The sequence below is a fragment of the Rhinopithecus roxellana genome, chromosome 20 (genome assembly GCF_007565055.1).
Source record: "Rhinopithecus roxellana isolate Shanxi Qingling chromosome 20, ASM756505v1, whole genome shotgun sequence".
Taxonomy (NCBI): Eukaryota; Metazoa; Chordata; class Mammalia; order Primates; family Cercopithecidae; genus Rhinopithecus; species Rhinopithecus roxellana.
The window spans coordinates 64531529-64553103 of record NC_044568.1 but is presented as its reverse complement, the minus strand read 5'-3'; the positions used below and the strand labels follow the sequence as shown (position 1 = coordinate 64553103).

The following is a 21575-nucleotide window of genomic DNA, read 5'->3' as shown; positions in this document are numbered from 1 at the left end:
AACCCGGGAAGCAGAGGTTGCAGTGAGCTGAGATCACACCACTGCATTCCAGCCTGGGCGACAGAGCAAGACCCCGTCTCAAAAAAATAAAAAATAAAAAAATTTTAAAAGATATTATACACGAAATTACCAGTAGATCTTGGTGTGAGCCCACATCTTTTGACTCCAGGTTTCATAGATTTCCTATAGAATATATCATAAATTTTAGTTGAACAAACAGTCTTCTGCCTGGAATTTTGTCTGTTGTCCTGGTGCTTCTGGTGTGATAAAGGACTTATTGGATCATTGTCCTATGTGTCATTCTGTACAACACCAAGAAATTATTATCATAGCAAGCTCAATCAAAAGAAATCATAGCAGTGCTTCATGGTGGGGCTGCTTTGGAAGCGTGGAAGAGAGCAAGTGCGGTGATGCCTTCAGCCTACCGGGGGCTGTTATTGTTATTGCCTGTTACTATTATTGCCTTCTGCCCATGAAGACACCATCACAAAGCTACCTTCATAGTTGTTCCAACAGCAAAACTCCATGTTCTTCAAAAGGAGGCTGTCAATCAATTCACCCAAAACAATTGGTCTCTTGAGTGCTTTTGGCTTCCATTGGGCTAACATACTCTTTTTGGGCAAATTAAGAGGGTTTTTACTGATTCCTGAGGCACTTCTGATTTAATTTTGACTTTCTAGTTAATTCTTTTAAATAGGATATGTGGCTTTACATTGTTTGTAGTTGTTTTATATTTCTGTAGCTATTCTTTTCTGTTTTGACAAAGTTTGAACATTTTTTAAAGTGCAGAGTTAAATTGTGTAAAGTCTCTGTCTTCCTCATTTAATTTCAACCGATTTTTTTTACAATTTGTTTTATAATAATTTAATGTCTATAATGATTTTAACTTAATTCTGTTTTGCTTTGCATTGTTTTTTATTTATTTTTTATTTTAGCATGCACAAGTTCATGCAAAACACACGAAAGGGGGTTGAACTTCAGGTGTTCTGGTCATTAAGCAAGTGAATGCTTAAATATATAAAATTCTCAAAAGTTTAAGATGCATTTCAGATACGTTTGAATATTTTAGGTGAACTGGTCTCTAGGCAAACTAATTATTGGATAAACTAGTTTTAAGGCAAGTGAACAATTCCCAAGACCTATATTTGAACTACTGCTTATACTAAACCTTAAAAACATCACGACTATAAATGTGAAGATACAGAAGAGCTTAATTTATTTGCCATTTCACTTTTTAAAATGAGATTAAGTAAAACATTTGACATCCTCAAGTAATTTTCTACACACTGCTTTCCGGTGAACTCAAGTAGGCATTTAAAAATTACTATCTTCTTGCAGTAATTTTCAGTGTCCCTATAAATCATATTTAATAAGTATAATTACTGCCTAGTTTCCTTACAATTGTTAAATGAGTTTGGTCAGTGATTAGCTAGCTATGCCACTCCAATGTCCTCTTGGGCAAAGACGGGCCCCTTCCCCCATTCCTAGGAGAAGGGACCTTGCAGGAAAACAGACAGGTGGTATCTAATGTTACCCCCCACCCCACAACCTAAGGGTATATTCTTGCTTCTTTAATCAGAGCCAGCCACATCAGACATGCAAGATCCCGAGAAAGTGAGAGCTTCTACAAAACTGGCCCTTCCAGAGCAGCCAAGTTCTCTGACACGATTCAGAGAGAAATAACCACCACAGGCCAGGTGCGTGTCTTTTTCCCTGTTCATACAGATACCCAGTAAAGCCAACTCCCAATTCGCTCTTGACACCAAATACCTCCCTAGGATAATAGGATTTGAATCCATCATGGCAGGAATATGAAATAATTATACTGAAATGTCACTTGCATTTTAAGCTAAGATGTTATAGCCATTAATTTGGATATCCACTTTTGCTTTAAAAACTTCATTGGCTTGCCATTGCCTTAAAATTGTTTCTACTCTTCATGAAATGTATTTCAATGAAGAATAATTTGTTTATAAGAAAGAGAAGCCCATTCAAACAGGCTTAAACCAAAGGAGATTTGAGGTTTGCTGTTTCTGGTAAGATCAACTAGATGTACTTTTCCCTATTCTTCCCAACTAAGTACAACTAAAAACCCTGGGCATTGTGTATAAAACAGACAGACTTTAGACTCTGAAAGATAGAGAGAAGAAACCAGACCAACCCCAGGGTCTTTGGGACCCAAGGAAGATCAAGGTGGTGAGTTCTCAAGTTTTCTTTTTGCCTCATATCTCCCAGACTGGCTGCTGAAGCAGCCAACAACCCTAAAACATCAACAGACACAGACAAAAAGCAAGCCCCAACAGAAGCCTACTCCTACTTTCTTTCTGCCTTTCTAGGTTGCCCCTAGTAAGACAGAAAACTTCTAGATAATAACTGTTCTACTCCAGCCAAACACCAAAGAAAAATATCTGGTCCCACGCCACCTCTGCTAGCAAAGGCCAAATAGAGATACTAGACTCCACCCTCCCCAAGCTGTCATGAGGTGCCCCACCCCCTTGCCAGGGTGGCATCAGAGAAGGTCAAATAGGAAGCCAAGACTTTCATTCCCATGGGTGGTAACAAGCATCCCCCACCACCTCCAGTGCTGTTTGTGGAGATACTACATGGGGAACCGTGATGTCCACCCCAACCTAGTGGAAATGAGACATTCCCCTGTCCCCTGCTGGAATGGTGTCAGAAGACCCCTCCATCTCCCATAGCATCAGCAGAACAGTAACAGGCACTCACCCGTCCCCACCAGGAAGGTATCAGTTGAGGACTAGTGGAGAGCTGGGACACCCACCCCTGCCCAGCAGGAATGATGAGTCTGAGTGGGGAATCTGGACTACTGCCCCCACCTGGCAGTAGCAAGGCAGTGCACTACCTTCCCCAGGCAGGGTAGTGTCAAAAGAAAGCCAGCTCAACCAGATTTAAATCAGATCGCAAGTCTCATAGCGTAACACCCAAAATGTCCAGGTTTCAAGTGAAAATCACTCATCATACCAAGAACCAGGAAGAATTCAAACTGAAGGAGAATAGATAAATGCTAGATGACAACACTGAGATGACAGCGGTGTTAGAATTATCTGAAAATGTTTCAATGAGCAATTATAAGCGTGCCTGGAAAAATTTTAAAATAGTATGTCTCAGCAAAGAAAGAAGATGTAGAGAAGAAGCAAATGGAAATTCTGGAATTGAAGATAAATAAACAAATTTGGAACTCAATGGATGGGCTCAACAACACAGAGGGAACAGAGGAAAAGAATCAGTGAACTTGAAGACAGACAATAGGGATTCCTGTGTTCGTTTCTTATTGTTCTCACAACAAATTACCTCAAATTTAGAAGCTTAAAGTATTACACATTTTTTATCTTATTGTTCTGTAGGTCAGAAGTGCTAAAATCAAGGTGTTGGAAGGGCTGTATTCTTTTCTGGAGACACCAGGAAAGAATCCTTTTCATTGTTTTTTTAGCTTCTAGAGGCAGCCCACATTCCTTGGCTTGTAGTCCCCTTCTATCATCTTCAAAGCCAGCAACAGTGGATCGAAGCCTTCTCACATCACGTTACTCCAACCTCCTCTACAGTCATATCTCCTTCTAACTCTCTTCCATTTCTAAGGACCCCTGTGATTACACTGGGCCCATTATAATCCAGAATAATCTCCTCATCACAAGCTTCTTAATGTAATCATGTCAACCAAGTCCTTTTGCTGTGTAAGATAACATATTCGCTGGTTCTAGAGATTAGGATGTGGACATCTTTGAGAGGCCATTATTCTGCCCAGTCTAAACAAAAGGGAGAAAGTAGACTCTGTTTTGAGCCTCTTGAAAGTCTATTTAAGTCTAATGATAAAAAATGAAGAGATGCTTAAGGATCTGTGGAACCATAACAAAAGATCTAATGCTGTTTTCATTGGAGTTCCAGAAAGAGTTACAAAAGAGGGTGGAACTGAAAAGGTATTCAAAGGAATAATGACAGAAAACTTTTCAAATTTGGAAAAAGATGTAAACCTACAGACTCAAGAATTTGAGCAAACCCAAATAGGAGAAACCAAAAGAAATCCTTACCGACACACATCATAGTCAAACTTCTGAAAATTAAAGAAAAGAAAAAAAAACTTGAGAACATCAAGAAAAAAATGAACCTTGAATGATAGCAGATTTCTTACAAAAACCATAGAGACCCAAAAGAAAGTGGCACAATATTTTCAAGTGTAGAGAATCAATAACTGTGAACCCAGAATCTTATATCCAGCAAAAATATTTCTCAGGGATTAATGGAAAATTGACTTTCTCAAATGAAAGAAGGCTAAAAGAATTTGTCACTAGTAGACTTACCCTAAAAGAATGGCTAAAGGAAGTTTAGCCATTTTCTTTACTTTCTTTATTTACTTTCAAAACAGAAAGTAAATAACAGAAGATGTAATCATGGAACATCAACAAGGAAGAAAAAAACATAGTAAGCAATAATGTAGGTAAATTCAGTAGACCTTACTTCTTTTCCTGGGTTTTCTAAATTATGTTTGTCAATGGAAGCAAAACTATAATACTGTCTGATATGGTTTTAAATGGATGTAGAGGAAATATTTTAGAGCAGGGTGGAGGAAAGAATCAGTGAACTTGAAGACAGACAAGAGGAATTCTTTATAAAAAGCAGGTGAATGAGCAGTTGTTAAGCAAGATGGTAAATACTATAATTGAGGTGCTTGTACATGGATAGACTCTAGAAAAATGGAAGAATGAAGTCTTGCTGTTCTGGGTAGCTGTGAAGAGTTATTGAAGGCTTCACGGAGGAGGAGGTGCTTGATTTGTGTATCAGAATCATGTTTGATTGCAGATAGCAGAAAATCCAACATTAGTGGTTTAAACAAATATGGCATATTTAAATGGGGTAGGCAATTGCTGGTGTTGGTTTCACGGTTTATTGTTGCTTGTGATTCTCTTGGCCTTTCCCTCATGGTACCAAGGTGGCTGCTGCAGCTCCAGCCACCACCTCTGCATTGAAGGCAATGAGAGAAGCAGGTTTTCTGCACTCTGTGAACAGCAATAATTATTGATTGAAGTGAACTGGGTTTTCTACATGTTGGTTTTTATGTCTTTTCAGGTGGTTTCCTCTTGTCAAGCAAAGGTTTCTGTTTCATTAACATACGTAATTTTCTACTTATGTTTCTGTAACTCTCATCTCTTCTACAGATTTTTTTTCCTTCTTTGACTACCATATCTTCTCAGCCTTCAGTGAGACAGCCTCTCCAGCACTCTGCCTTTCAGTTGCAATGAACTTATCCTCTCCTCTACATTGGCAACTTATTTTAACGGTCACAGCCTGGATCTTGCATCACAAGAAACTGAGGTGCTTCTGAATCCTTGATTTCCAAGACCTCTTTCTCTGACTGCTTCCCTTTCTCCTAGCTTTCTGCTACCTCAGTTCCACTCATTTCAGCTGTTCTTTGCCCCCACTATGACTTTGCTCCTTTGAGACAACATCATGCCATTTTCTACTATTCTCCAACCTTCTCCTCTGTCAGGATGGTTTATCTGGGAATCACCGGTGCCCAGGGCATCTCCTAGCATATAGTAGGTATTTAGTAAATAGTGACCAAATTAGTTAATAGCAGCTTCCACATATGTCTCTGCAGTCACACTGCACAATGCTAGGGGCTGCATTCACACAGATGCCTATGTGAAGAGTGCCACTAGACTCAGCACTAATTTCTGCTGTGGTTCCTAGATCTGGCAGGAGGTCCTTCACAAACCCCAGCTGCCAGAGGTTTTGCACAAATCCAGTTGCCAGAGTATGAGTCCAGTGTGGCAGAACACTCACACAAGTCATGCAAAGCAAGTTATCACTCACAGATAGGTAGCAAGAACTAATAGAAACTTCGTATTCATGGACAGCTGGTCCCCCAAGGCTCAAGAAAGCTGTCTTGAACAAATGAAGTCCTGCCTATGCATGCCTCACTTCACACTGCAGCTGAAGGACACCAAAAGCATTCTGTCCTGGAGTTTGTGCTGCAGAAGAAATGTGGATCTCTGAGCTGAAGGACATTCTGTTCTAGGAAGGATGAGAACAGAGCCTGGGCTGTTCCAGACCCTTCCCTTATCTCAGGCCACTGCATTGTCAGCACATTCTACAGTCATCCAGAAAACTACAAGCAGGAGAGAGAAGAGCAGGGACATCTAAGGATTGCACCAACATCCTGGTTTTTTTGGGTTTTTGTTTGTTTGTTTGTTTGCTTGTTTGTTTTTTAGCACTAATTCTATACCAGATGCTATGCTACATGCTTCACACCTGTTATTTCATTTAAACCTCCAGCAATCTCTAGGGTTGGGGCTTTAGCCACATTTTATAGATAAATAAACTGAGACTCAGAGAAGTCATTTGTTTCAGGTCAAACAGTCAATATTTAGCAGGGCTGAGATTCAAACCCAGGTGTGTCTCACTCAAAAGCCCATAACCTTACCCACTACTCCATTCTGCACCCATCTGATTCAAGATGCCCAGCTGAATAAGTGCTATATGATGTGGAGTCTGTCTGTTCCTTTAACCCTTAGTTCAAACACGATTGATCTGAAGGAATTTGCATAGAAGGGAGCACTGAGAGAGCAGCCTATCACTGAAGACCCCCTGCCCATCCCAGGCCCTCTGTCCCTCCAGGAGGAGAGGAGTGAGGGCCCAGAGAGTGCCTGTGAGAAGAAGCCCCACGTGTCTCTCGCCCTCTCCACACCATCTCACAGCCCCCATAGTCTGGCTGTCACTCACTCTGCCTCCAAGTCTCCTATCCCTCCCACCCTTGTCCTGCAGGCCCGCTTCGCCCATGGCATGTTCACCGTGTACCCTGGGTTTGGCTCCATCCCTTCCGGAGGACAGCAGGTCATCAACGTTGACTGTGTGGCTGACCCCGTGGGAAAGTGTGAGGAGTTACTAGCCATCGATATCTCCGGCCGAGACCCTACAGTTCAGCCTGCTGGCATTCCTTACACTTTGCTGGCTGAAGCCTGTCTACCAGGTACTCACCACTCACATTGGACAACACCACTTAAAAGATGTTCGTCTGAGACCAGGTGCAGTGGCTCATGCTTGTGATCCCAGCACTGTGGGAGGCCGAGGCGGGTGGATCACCTAAGATCAGGTGTTTGAGACCAGCCTGGCCAACAGGACAAAACCCCGTCTCTACTAAAAATACAAAAAATGAGCCGGGTGTGGTGGCACATGCCTGTAATCCCAGCTACTCAGAAGGCACTCAAACCCAGGAGGTGGAGTTTGCAGTGAGCCAAGATCACGCCACTGTACTCCACAACAGAGCAAGAGTCCGTCTCAAAAACTAAATATATAAATAAGAGACCTCCATCTGTAACACTTCTACCTCTTTCTTGCAAGTTTTTCCAACGATGTCTGGCAGACATGGCTGGGCTGCTTCCTTTGGCGTCCTGGAACTTCCTCTAGTGTCTTCAGTTGTATTTTTCCAGGGCATATACCTAAGGGAGGAGGTGCAGCTTCACACTCCCAGGAGGCTGGTCCTGGATTCCCAGATGAATAGTATTATCTGAGAATCATGGTGGGATGGGCTGTGGCACAGGACCTAGGAGCACTGAGTCCCGCTCATGGCCAGGCCACTCCCGGTGGGCAACATGTCCACAGAGAACAATGTTCAGGTACTCAGCATACAAAATCTATAACCCAGCAGGAGGGCACATGAGGTGCAAAGAGAATGCCTCATGCTTTGATGATAGGATCACTGGAGCCTTGAAGCATAGTGGGCAGGTTGCCTCCTTCCCTCCACAGCCAACCCCAGATCCTGGATCTTACCACTGGGAGAGAAAGGCTCACTGGAGTGTGGCAACCAGCAAGGGCAGTACAAAAGAGGAAGACAAGACAGAATGTTTCCCATCCCTCACACCCCCTTGCATGACTTCCCCTATGTGTCCTCCACGATTCTCCTTTGTGAGAATCCAGAGCTCCAAATTAGGAATTACAGAGAGGAAATCCAGCAATCAGGCTACATCTCATAGTCTCCCCTTCACTCCGCAGCCTTTGTGACCGAAAACAACGCCTTGATATTTGAAGAACACCAGATATGTACCAGCGCCAACCTGCACCACATCCTGCAGACCATAGAGAGCGGGGGACTGTTCGTCGAGGACGAGAACAAGTTCATCTTCTGCAATGTCCTCGTGGGCCGCCGAGCCAAGGCTCGTTTCAAGATCAGCAACGTGGGAAAGATCGCCTGTGATGTCAACATTGTAGTCAGGCCTATCTCCAATAAGGTAAGACGCTCCCAATGGCCCCTGGCCCACCGTGATTGGCGTAAACTTGGAAGAAGGGCTCTCAGCATCCTCGGCTCTGGAGCCTGTATGCGTGAGTGGAAATTATCAGGCCCTGCTGGAAGTTATGTGAAGTAACTGGGGGTTTCCCCTAGGCCAGTGGTGATACATTTGTCCCAGTGGGTGTCTCCTCCGGGTACGTTTGTGATAAATGGGTACGCGTGAACGAGCAAACCGCATTCCTCCATTAAACGCTCACTATGTGCCTAAAATAGACAAAACATGGTGGGGAGAGGCTAAAGTGAGCACCAGCTCCAGACAGGCCTGCCTCCAGCTGCATATTCTGCTGGTAAGGGAGATTTGGGGGCATCGAATTCTGAGGATAAGGTGAAATGTTCAGCATTTTTTAGCCCTTCCCATGTGACAAGCACTGTGCTAAGTGATTTATATTTATTGCCTCCTTTTGCCCTCACAACAACTCTTCCGACTTTGTATTATTATCCCAATTCTACAGTTAGGGAAACTGAGGCTTAAAAAGCTAAATCCTTCCCCTAGGTCCCAGAGCCTGAGAATATAGGGCTGGGCTTAAAGCCAAGCTTCATCCACATACAAGATGAAATAATTGCCCAATTCAGGGGTCTGTCAGGCTCGAAATTGCCTTTTCTCTCTGAGTCACATCATACTTTTTTTCACAGCAGAACAGAAAATTCAGGATACCAAGAGAGGTCTTAATCAATGGGTTTCCGTTACCCTTAATTTCCAATCCAGTGTGTAGCAAATACTCTAGTTTTATGGCAGCTGCTTCAGTTCTCTGCCCGAAAGTCGAATCTGGGCCCAGGAGGTCCTCAGGCCCTGGAGCTGGCATTGTTCACAGCTGAGGGTGGTGGGGAAGTCACCAAGGGTGTTGGTGTCAGCCTAGAGCTACATATGGAGTGTGCATTCCTGGGGGAATGTCAATGCAGAGAGGTATGGTTGGGGAGACTACGTAATCCCTTTTATGACTTCCTTCAGACTCTGGTGACACCCAGTCATTCTCTGATTTTTTTTTTTTTTTTTTGGAGACAGAATCTTGCTCTGTTGCCCAGGCTGGAGTGCAGTGGCACGATCTCAGCTCACTGCAAGCTCTGCCTCCCAGGTTCACACCATTCTCCTGCCTCAGCCTCCCGAGTAGCTGGGACTACGGGCGCCCACCACCACGCCCGGCTAATTTTTTGTATTTTTAGTAGAGACGGAGTTTCACCGTGTTAGCCGGGATGGTCTTGATCTCCTGACCTCGTGATCCACCCAACTCGGCCTCCCAAAGTACTGGGATTACAGGCATGAGCCACTGCGCCTGGCCTATTCTCTCTCTTTTTTTTTTTTTTTTTTTTTTTTTTTGAGACGGAGTCTCGCTCTGTCGCCCGGGCTGGAGTGCAGTGGCCGGATCTCGGCTCACTGCAAGCTCCGCCTCCCGGGTTTACGCCATTCTCCTGCCTCAGCCTCCCGAGTAGCTGGGACTACAGGCGCCCGCCACCTCGCCCGGCTAGTTTTTTTTTTTTTAGAGACGGGGTTTCACCGTGTTAGCCAGGATGGTCTCCATCTCCTGACCTTGTGATCCGCCCGTCTCGGCCTCCCTAAGTGCTGGGATTACAGGCTTGAGCCACCGCGCCCGGCCCTATTCTCTGATCTTATTTGGGATACTAAGGAGCAGCTTTCTCCCTATTCTGTACTAAAAACATAAAAAGTGAGCAAGGCCTGTAATCCCAGCACTTTGGGAGGCTGAGATGGACGGATCACGAGATCAGGAGATCGAGACCATCCTGGCTAACATGGTGAAACCCCGTCTCTACTAAAACATACAAAAAAACTAACCGGGTGAGGTGGCGGGCGCCTGTAGTCCCAGCTGCTCGGGAGGCTGAGGCAGGAGAATGGCGTAAACCCGGGAGGCGGAGCTTGCAGTGAGCCATGATGGCGCCGCTGCACTCCAGCCTGGGCAACAGAACGAGACTCCGTCTCAAAACAACAACAACAAAAAAAAAAGAGCAAGGCTGATTTTTTTTTTTTTTCTTTTTTTAAGACAGTCTCACTCTCGTTGCCCAGGCTGGAGTGCAGTGGCGCCATCATGGCTCACTGCAGCCTCGACTTCCTGGGCTCAAGTGATCCTCCCACCTCAGCCTCCTGAGTAGCTGGGACTACAGGCACACACCACCATGCTTGGCTAGTTTTTGTATTTTTTGTAGAGACGGGGTTTCCCATGTTGGCCAGGCTGGTCTCGAACTCCTGGGCTCAAGCGATCCTCCCACCTCCGCCTCCCAAAGTGTTAGGATTACAGGAGTGAGCCACCACACCCAGCCGCAAGCCTGATTTCTAAAGAGAGACTTTATAAGAGGATTTGCAGAAATCACATGTTCTCCTCCACCCTAGTTCACAGACTTGAAGGCTATCCCTTGGAAAAAGCAAAGAGAAACCTGAGTACCCTCAGTTTAAGATCAAGAGGGAACAGTCAGTCTTGAATCCCACCTACTTCCCATGAGAATGAAAAATCCTTTTAAGGCCATGCCAGGGCTCCGTACAGTCCCAAAATGCTGCCACAAGATGGGAACAGATAAAGTGCTGTGGGAGGTTGCTCTAGCCAAGGCTCTTGGAGTTACAAGGAGCAGAAATCTTCTCAGATTAGCCCAAACAAAGCAAGGCTTACTGCAGCGAATCGGACACCTCAGACACAGGTCAGAACACATCGTGTGGGCAGGACTCCTTGGGACTGGCACCATCACCTGAAGCCCACCCTTTAGAAGACCAGCGGATGCTCTGTCCGTCTGTCAGCGGCCACATGTCTCTCTCACAGGGTTTCCATTGCTCCATTCTCTCATCTAGCTTTCTCATCTTGCATGTGATTCAGCCCAGCTCAGCTCCACATTTTAACAACCAGCACCGGCCCGGCCCGGTGGCTCACACCTGTAATCCCGGCACTATGGGAGGCCGAGGCAGGCAGATCACTTGAGCCCAGGAGTTTGAGACCAGCCTGGGAAACATGACGAAACCCCATATGTACAAAAATAATAATAATAATTAGCTGGGCATAGTGGCACACACCTGTAGTCCCAGCTACTCGGGAAGCTGAGGTGGGAGAATTGCCTGGGTCCAGGAGGTCGAGGATGCAGTGAGCCATGATCATGCCACTGCACTCCAACATAAGTGACAGAGCAAGATCCTGTCAAAAAAGAATTTAAAAGCCAACCAACACCAATCTTTGGGCATCCCAGTTTAGTTGACAGGGGTGGGGTAGCAGGGACAATATCTGGATCCCTGGCTTAGTTCATCAATTTGAGTCAAAAATCATAGGTCTAGCCAAATCTGGCCAGACATCATTCAGGGGTGGGTCCCAGGCTCTTCCCTCCAGGGCCCCTGACCCTGCAGGCAGTGGAGCATGTCCACCATGGCACTTAGACGAGAGGCGGGGGGGCTCTTGGAAATAAGGAGTAAGCCTGGTGAGAATCCAAAGGCGCTGACATACTCTGGTCTCTGCCCCCATCACCAGCCCTTTGCCCGCATCACCGACATTTTTGAAGTGGAACCCAACAAGATGTGCATTGCCAGTCATTCCCATGCCTTTGCCACGGTGTCCTTCACCCCGCAGATCATGCAGAACTACCAGTGCATCTTTGAGGCTACCTTGGATGGCTTGCCCAGGTACCAGCTCCCAGCTCCCTCTCCTGCAGCAGGGCTGCGGGCCACACTCCCTAGGGAGTGTCATTCCCACCATGCCAGACTGACAGGCTACAATCTTCCTGTTCCTACAGCACCCTGGCCAAGAGCCGAGGCCTCGTGTTTGACATCGCTGGTGAGGGGAACCTCCCGCGAGTGACGGTTGTGCGGCCAATTCTTCATAACCAACGTGGAAACCCCTTACTCCTCTTTAAGAGGCTTCTGCTTGGTCATTCAGAGAAGCTGCCTCTCATCCTCAAGAACAATGGCGTCCTCCCTGCCCAGGTAATACTCGAGGATGAAGCATGAGGCTGAAAGGGAGAAGAATCCAGAAGTCACACTTATGCCATTGGGGCCTCTGCCATGCCTAATGTATGAGGACTTCTCTGTTGATCCGCATACATTAACCTGTGTGTCACGGACTTGCAGAGGGGAATCTGGCATGGTATTTGTCCTCAAGGAAAGTAGGAAACCAGATTCCACAATATATCATTAACTACTGTCCAAGGTAGCGTGCAGTGACATGCACCAAGCTGAGTGGGCAGGATTATGGATATTCTTAATATCTTCTTTAGTTTTTAATTGTTTTCTGTAATGAACGTTGCATTTGCAATAAGAATAAGACAATAAAAGAAACTTCAGTAGGGGTAAGAAATGCAACATCCAAATGTATTTTGATTCAATGATTAAATTGTGGTTTTATTTTACAAAAAAAGTGATGTATTGTGCTCTGCAAGGGATTGTAGGACTTTTGAGAAAGATCTATTCCCATCTAGACAGTAAAGGGAAAATTCATTGTAAATGACATTTGAACAGGGCTCATTGAAGGAGCTGGGTTTCAGCAATGCCTTCAGTGGGCATTTGGCAGTCCATGCAAACCAGAAAGAGAGAGAAAGCTTCAAAGGTGCAGAAGCCAAAAAAAAAAAAAAAAAAACATGCACGCTACTGCAGGAGCTGGTAAGCACCCAGCTTCATGAGAGCATAGGTAGAGGTAGAAGAGCAAGGAAGATAAAAATGAAAGGATACTGTAATGGAGCAACTTGTGGAAGGCTTGGGATTCTCTAAATATTTTAAACCCTACAAGACATTGCTACTGTTGTTATTGCTGCTGTTCTTACTGTTTATCCTTTTATGGCTCATTTAGGTTTATTCATTTATTAATCATTTTTATTGCTCTTTATTCCTGGGTCTCCAATTTTCTATTTGTATTTGTCAGTTGTCATGCTACCAATAAAGACATACCTGAGACTGGGTAATTTATAAAGAAAAAAGAGGACTCACAGTTCCACATGGCTGGGGAGGCCTCACTATCACAGTAGAAGGCAAAGGAGGAGAAAGACATGTCTTACATGGTGGCAGCCAAGAGAGCTTGTGCAGGGGAACTCCCATTTATAAAACCATCAGATCTTGTGAGACTTATTCACTATCACAAGAACAGCCTGGGAGAGATCCGCCCCCATGATTCCTTTACCTCCCACCAGGTCCCTCCCACGACAAGTGGAAGTTATGGGAGCTAAAATTCAAGATGAGATTTGAGTGGGGACACAGCCAAACCATATCACCATCTTAGACACTTTTCCTACCAAATGAAGAATACTCTTTAGTATTTCCTTAATGTGAGTCTGCTGGTGGTGAAGTCTCTATTTCTCCTTCATTTTTAACATCATTTTTACTGGCTATAGAATTCCGGTTTGGCAGTTGTTTTCTTTCAGCAAATGGGAGATATTATTCTAATGTATTCCGGTTTCCATTGTTACTGCTGAGTTGTCAGCTGTAAGTCTAAAATGTTATTTAAGATGGGGTCCCCAACCCCCAGGCCACAGACCAATAAGCAAAAGGTCGTCTGTATTTACAGCCACTCTCCATCACTCACATTACCACCTGAGCTCGCCTCCTGTCAGATCAGCAGCAGCATTAGATTCTCATAGGAGTGCAAACAGCTATTGTGAACTGCACATGTGAGGGATCTATATTGCATGTTCCTTATAAGAATCTAATGCCTGATTATCTGAAGTGGAACAGTTGCAACCCAAAACCATTCCCCAGTGCCTGGTCCATGGAAAAATTGTCTTCCACGAAACCAGTTCCTGGTGCCAAAAAAGTTGGGGACTGCTACTTTAAGGCATTCTTTTTTTCTGACTGCCTTTTACATCTTCACTTTGTTTTCTACAGTTTTACTATGATATGTCCAGAAGTGGACTTCTTTTAATTTATCCTTGTTAGAATTCACTAGATGTCTTGATTCTGTGGATTAAAGTTAAGTCAGTTTTGGAAATTTTCTAGACATGTCTTTAAATATTGTTTCTATTTCATTCTCTCTAATCTCTCCTTCTGGGATGATAATTAAATATATAGAAGACCTTCTCACTATATCTTCTGTGTCTCTCAGTCTCACTATATTTTCCACTCACTTTTCCTCTGGGCTTCATTCTGCATAATTTGTTTTGACCTGTCTTCAGTTTATTAACTCTCCCTTTAGCTGTATTGAATCTACTGTTAAAGTTTCCATTAAGCCCTTAAGTTATTACATTTTTCAATCTTAGAATTTCTATTAGGCTGTTTTAAAAATCTGAATAATTCGTGTTTACAGTTTCTAGCTGAAATTGTCAGACATGACTTTTATTTCTTGAACACAGTAATCATAGCCATTTTGCAGTCTGTACCCAATAATTCCAAAATCCAAAGTCACTGTGTCTCTTTCTGATATTTCTACTCATCTTTTTCTACTCTTTCTACTCATCTTTGCCCATGTTACCCTGCCTCCTCACGTGCCTAGTTATCTTCTGTTTATGTGTTGGGTATTACATTGTAAAAGTTATTTAGAAATAATTAAACTAAGGATCATATTTTTCTTCAGAGGCAATTTTCATTTGCTTCTGCCCAACACTTGGGGGCACTAGAAATTCAGGATCACCTTAAGCCAGTGTTAGGGTTTGAGATTTTCTGGATTACCCAGAAGACTTAGAGCAGGATTGCCATCCTTGGGAAAGCTGGTTTATATCCAGCTCACGTTTCATCTTAATGAGGTCCCAGACCAGAAGAAAGCATTCTCACCTTCCACAGGCCTTGAATTTTTGCCCTCTTAGCACCAAAAGACCATCAAAAGTACAGACAATGCCTGTAATCCCAGCACTTTGGGAGGCTGAGGTGGGCAGATCAGGAGTTTGAAACCAGCCTGGCCAACATGGTAAAACCCCGTCTTTACTAAAAACATACAAAAATTAGCTGGGCATGGTGACTCGTGCCTGTAATTCTAGCTACTCTGAAGGCTGAGGCAGGAAAGTCGTCAGAACCCGGGAGACAGATTTCGCCACTGCGCTCTGGCCTGGGTGACAGAGTGAGATTCCATATCAAAATAAAAGGTGCAGACAAGCCTCCTGTGTTAACTTTTCCTGATTGGCAAATGTTCTGGACAAAAACTGCCCAGAAAGTGAGACTGACCTTGCTGGATTTCTATACTCTCACCGATCCTGGTCTATTTACTCCTCATTCTCTTCATAGCTCTGTGATGCTTTTAAAAAAAAATTTTTTTTGCATGTTTAGTCTAGCAATTATTGTTGCCTTGAGCTCAGGTTACCTAGCATTGTTTCCATTATTGTGGCTTTATGTTTTAGCATTTAGTTCAGTGAATTCCTATCCACCCACTCCCTGTTTTTGTCGTTTTTCTTAACAATTTTCACCCATTAATCTCTCAAATGAGCTTTATAATTATTTTATAATGCTCCTTTAAAAATCCCATCGGGAAGCCTCTCAATCCAGGAGGATTTCTACTTGCAGAGTATTTAGATGCTCCACCAGGAACATTTAGGATTTCCACTCATTTATTTAGATCTTTTATGTCAATATTCTTACATATAATTCTTACATATAGTTTCTTATTAAAGTTGTTTCTAAATACGTAATTTTTTATCTCAGAAGCTTCCCATGTGATACCACTATTTCTGCCTTCTCCATGCCTCATATTTTATATTCAATCTTTTTCACGATGGTGCCAGCATTACTACCTTCTAACAATGCCTGCTGATGTCTCATATCTGAAATCAGATGCATAGCTTTAGTCTTATCTTCCTTACAATGGGCCAGAAACCACCACTTTCTCCAAATAGGTCAAATGCCCACCTTGTTTTTTCTCTTACCATGGTAGGATGCTCAACATGACACTATCAGGCAACTAAACTAATGCATAGCACCTAGGAGATACTGTTTTTTTTAGGAATTCACATCAATGCAGGCCCTCATAGAATTATAAGTATTCATTTCCATTTTATTACCCTAGCGTGTATTCTATAACTGCCTCTGTTAATGTCAGAGGTGTTGGCAACCACATTTTAACACTATGTACCTACGTGATCTGGAAAGTTCTGCATACTCTTTGGACCTCCAGTTCCTCACTCAGATAACAAGGGCTGATTTGACTGAATGTTCTTTTGTCCTCTCCAGGTCTAATATTTATTATTTCTCTCTCAATAAGAAATTCAAAAAAGTGAATACTGGACACAATAACTTTTTGGGGTCCTGCCCCAAACACAGTACAGTATCTCACCCCAGACTCAAAGCCCATGAGCAGCCTGTAAGCCTAGCACTCATCCCTGCTTTCCTTCTGCCAGCTACATGTTGACCTGCAGGATGAGCTAGGAGTCTTCTCCCTGAAAGGGAGGCCCACCACCTCATACATCTACATCACAGAGGAAAACAAACCACATGAAAAAGGTAAGTGTGGGGAGGGTGCTTCTAGAAGGCAATGGATCTCAGTAGCTGCTTCATTAGGGTACCGCTCAAGGCCCAACCAGAGGGGAATGCCCAGTCTCGTCACCACTGGCGTCTAGCTAAGGCTCGTTCCCATTCTAGGGTTACTTTCCCTTCCACTGAGGTCTTTATAGATATACATTTCTTGAAACTGGTTCTAAATCATACCTTCTCTCTTCTCTTTGCAGCAAAGAAAGCTCATACAGCCTCCTTGGTTGTATCTCCTGGAGATACAGCTGAATTTGATGTCTTTTTCCACTCCCAGAAGGTTGGGAGGATGAGAGGTATCATCCACTTGTCAGTGATCAACAACCAATATGAGGAGACCACCATCCATATGGTGGGAGAGGGCTATGAGGATGACATCACCTTGGACAACATCCACGGGCTGGTGGCCCCCACCAGCCAGGAAGACATAAGTATCTCTGAGTTCACAGAGACAGTCGAGGACAATGATATGGAAGACTTGGTGGCAGGTGGGAGAAACAGTAGTGAGGTGTTGACAAGTGTTGGCTATTGGGTCATTTGTTTTAAATGAGAGTTAAATTTAAATAACGGATTGGTTAACTCCCTGAGAATTTAGGACTGACTGACCTCTTCACTACTCTATGTGCTGGTGTGCCTGGCTCAGCATGGCATCCATCCTCCCATTTATTCATGTGTTCACTCGATGAACATGTATTGAGCACCAAGTACATGTTCCGGGCATGCTGATCCCTGGAGTTTCAAAATTAACAAGGAAGTCTCTACTCTTAGGGAGCTTATAGTTTGATATTCAAATTCCAATTCAACTAATAAGCAAATAAATGTCTTGCAGTTTTTCCTGTCTGCATTTATTAGCTGGCTTGCGTTGGCATTGTCTGTCTTGTTTAATTAGAGAGAGTATAGGTTTGGGCACTTCTAGAACATCACTCTGCACAGCCCCACTATTCAATGAGCAGTCTGAGATCCTATGGCATCAGCATCACCTGGGAGCTTGTTAGAAATGGGGGTTTCAGACCCACCGTGCCCTGCTGAATCAGCATCCACATTTTAACAAGATCCCAGGTGATGTGTTTTTATACCAAAGCTTAAGACATGTTGTGCTGCAATCTATCAAGTACTAAAGCTTCATTTAATTGACATTTTTGGGGGTTGGAAAAATTTATCATCAAATTGTTATCATCAGAAAGCATTGGTTAAGCGCCCTAATTACATGGTTGGTTGCTAAAAAGTGAGTTATAAACAGAGTCCCATAGTTTTTCTAGAAGCTTAATTAAAGTCCTGGAATGTACCATTAGGTGGTCTACACAACATGGGTTGAAATCAACACTCCTCATATACCTGGTGTTTCAGCTCTGTTTGAGGCTACATGGTGACATCTCTCTTATGAAGGATCAAGCAGGAGCCAGCAGTGAATCTAAGTTCAGAACTCAGATTTCATGCCCATTATAGGTTTGCCAGAGTTAGCAAATCAGAATACTAGACTCCCCAATAAATTGGAATTTCGGTTAAACTCTGAATAATTTTTAGTATATGTATATCCCAACCATGGCATGGGACATACCTATCCTAAAAATTATTCATTACTTATCTGTAATTCAAATGTAACTGGGACTCCTATATTTTATCTGGCAATCCCAATCCTTTATAATATTTTCTCACCGAACAAATGGAGTTGGGGACCTATGTTTTCTCTTGCACAAATGGATGTGAGGGCTAAGGTGGGTGAATGGATGACGGATGGATGGATAGAAGGATGGATGGATGAGCAGAGGGATAGAAGGGATAGAGGGATGGATGGATGGGTAGATGATGGGTGAGTAGATAGATAGATGATGGATGGATGAAGTGAAAGAGGGATGGATGGGTAGATGGATGGATGGATGGATGGATACATGCATGCATGCATGGATGGGTGGATGATGGATGGATGGATGGGTGGGTAGATGATAGATGGATAGGTGGATGATGGATAGATAGGCGAGTGAGTAGGTGGATGATGGATGAATGAATGGATGGATGGGTGGATGATGGATGGATGGGTGGGTGGATGATGGATGGATGAATGGATGGGTGGATAATGGATGGATATGTGGATGGTTGGGTGGGTGGGGAGATGATGGATGGGTGGATATGGCTGGATGGGTGGGTGGATGGATGATGGCAGGATGGGGGAGGGTGGATGATGGATGGATGGATGGATGGATGGATGATGGTTGGATGGATTAGTGGGTGGAGAATGGATGGATGGGTGGATAATGGATGGATGAATGATGAATGGATGGATAGGTGGGTGATGGATAGGTGGATGATGAATGAGTGGATAATGGATGGATGGGAGGGAGGGATGGATGGATGGATGGGTAGGTAGATGATGGGTGGGTGGATGATGGATGGATGGATGGATGGATGGATGGATGGATGAATAGATTCCTTGAGGATAGAATCTTGTTACTCAGAGATTCTAGGTTTTTCAAATGTAACCATCCAAGGATGGAAGGATAGCATGTGGGAGAAGCACTATGGCTCCTTAAGGAAGAAGGGCCTCAAGGGAGGCCAGGGAGGACTCACAGCCTTCTGCTTCTACTCCCTAGCTGCTCTGGTGGACCACATCCAGTTTGGAGACTGCCACATTGGACACAGCTATAATGTGAGCTTCACAGTCACAAATCACAGCCAAGTGAACTTGATACGGTTTGAATGGCCTGTTTTAGCTACAATTGCTTTCTCCCCACAGGTAAATAAAAGTCGTTCATCATTTTTCTGGAATCCCTTAGGCCTAAGCCAACCCCAGACTGATTGTCAGCCCTTTCCCATGGATGCATGGAATGGAATTAATACATCTCAAGCTGAGAGATAGCCCAGGAATCATCCCTCACTCATATCTGGTAGCAAAGAACACTGTTCATGTCTCCCCTGGTTAAGAGGGGAAGAAAGAGAATGAAGTTGGCCAAGACTGTTGCTAGGCCGCTGTCAAGGAGTCCTGTGGAGGCCTGTATAGATGAATACAGGCCCTAGTCTTCCTATCCCAGATTGTAGAGCTGTGTCCTCCTAGATGTGTGTCCTTTAGAGTATCAGTCCTTCAAAATACTTCACCAAAAGCTAGAATGGGGGTGATGAGTTCTGTGGATAACTGAGATTTAGAAAATGTTCCAAGCTCCATCCTTCTCTTAAAGATTCCTGGTTCTCTTTGGCATGTTAAAACTTAGTTAATTTTGTTTTACCTGGAATTTTCTAACCTCTTCTTTTAGCGTCTCCACAGCACACATTTTTTGGAAATGCCGACTAAAGCTTGACATTGAACAAGGCCTAGGATAACATTCTAGCAGATTGTTGCCTCTGGCCAGTGGTTGCTTTTTGTAGATAGTTCACTTCTGAATTCCCAGAACACTGGCACACCCCAGTGTCTTCACTGCCTCCTGCTCTGTTGACATACAGCCACTGAGTCTGCTCAAGCACAGTACTTGATGGGGGTGGAGCAAAGGGGTTGGGGACTTTGTCATCTTTAAATCTTTGAGTGCTATTAGGGATAAATTTTGCTTTTTGGAGTGATATAAAGTTCATTAGGAATCTGACCACTCCATTTCATCATAGTCCAAATCCAACCCTGAATAGATCTAGTATACCATTTTATTTGTAAACTGAGTGCTTACTATATGCCAAAAATAGTTCTAAGACCTTAGTTAATCCTCTCAACAACCCTATAAGGCAGATACTACATTTTGTTGTTTGTTTGTTGAGATAGTCTCACTCTGTCACCCAGGCTGAAGTGCAGTGTCACGATCTTGGCTCATTGCGACCTTTACCTCCCAAGATCAAGCGATTCTCCCATCTCAGCCTCCCAAGTAACTGGGACAACAGATGCACACCATCACACATGGCTAATTTTTTTGTATTTTTGGCAGAGACAGGTTTCACCATGTTGCCCAGTCTGGTCTCAAACTCCTGAGCTCAAGCAATCTACATGCCTCAGCCTCCCAAAGTGCTGGGATTATAGGCATGAGCCACTGCGCCCAGCCATAGATACTACTATTATCGGCATTTTACCTGTGAAGAAACACACACAGTATAATATAATAGGGTAATCTGCTTTTGTGCATTATTTTTATTACCAAAGCCTTAATCAAAGAAGGCAGAGAGGCTGGGCACAGTGGAGGTTCCCAAACCTCAATTCTTGACTTCTGTGCACCCATAGGCTCAACACCACATGGAAGCTGCCAAGTCTTAGGTCTTACACCCTCTGAAGCCATGGCCTGAGCTGTACCTTGGCCTCTTTTAGCCATGACCAGAGTGGCTGGGATGCAGAGCACTACGTCTTTAGACTGCACACAGCACGGGGGGCCCTGGGCCACCCACAAAACATTTTTTCCTCCCAGGCCTCTGGGTCTGTGATGGGAGGGGCTGCCACAAAGGTCTCTGACATGCCCTAGAGACATTTTCCCCATTGTTTTGGCCGTTAACATTTGGCTTCTCCTTACTTATGGAAATTTCTGAAGCCAGCTTGAATCTCTCCTCAGAAAATGGTTTTTTCTTTTCTATCATCAGGCTGAAAGTTTTCTGAACTTTTATGCTCTATTTCCCTTTTAAAACTGAATGCTTTTAAGGGCACCCAAGTAACTACTTGAATGCCTTGCTGCTTAGAAATTATTTATGCCAGATACCCTAAATCATCTCCCTCTAGTTCAAAGTTCCACAAATCTCTAGGGCAGGGGCAAAATGCCATCCGTCTCTTTGCTAAAACATAGCAAGAGTCACCTTTACTCCAGTTCCCAACAAGTTTCTCATCTCCATCTGAGACCATCTCAGCCTGGATTTCATTGACCATATCATCAGCATTTTGGTCAAAGCCATTCTACAAGTCTCTAGGAAGTTCCAAACTTTTCCACATTTTCCTGTCTTCTCGTGAGCCCTCCAAATTGTTCC

The 21575-nt window shown here is 43.9% G+C and overlaps 1 protein-coding gene across 1 annotated transcript in view; it reads left to right on the top strand.

The window, feature by feature from the left end:
• HYDIN (HYDIN axonemal central pair apparatus protein) overlaps window positions 1-21575 on the top strand; it is a 392140-nt gene that overhangs the window by 307131 nt on the left and 63434 nt on the right. Inside the window, 8 exon segments of the mRNA XM_030924912.1 lie at window positions 1580-1697; window positions 6781-6985; window positions 8008-8243; window positions 11758-11909; window positions 12020-12209; window positions 16532-16634; window positions 16859-17146; window positions 19247-19389. Of these exon segments, the coding sequence (XP_030780772.1) occupies window positions 1580-1697; window positions 6781-6985; window positions 8008-8243; window positions 11758-11909; window positions 12020-12209; window positions 16532-16634; window positions 16859-17146; window positions 19247-19389 (1435 nt within the window).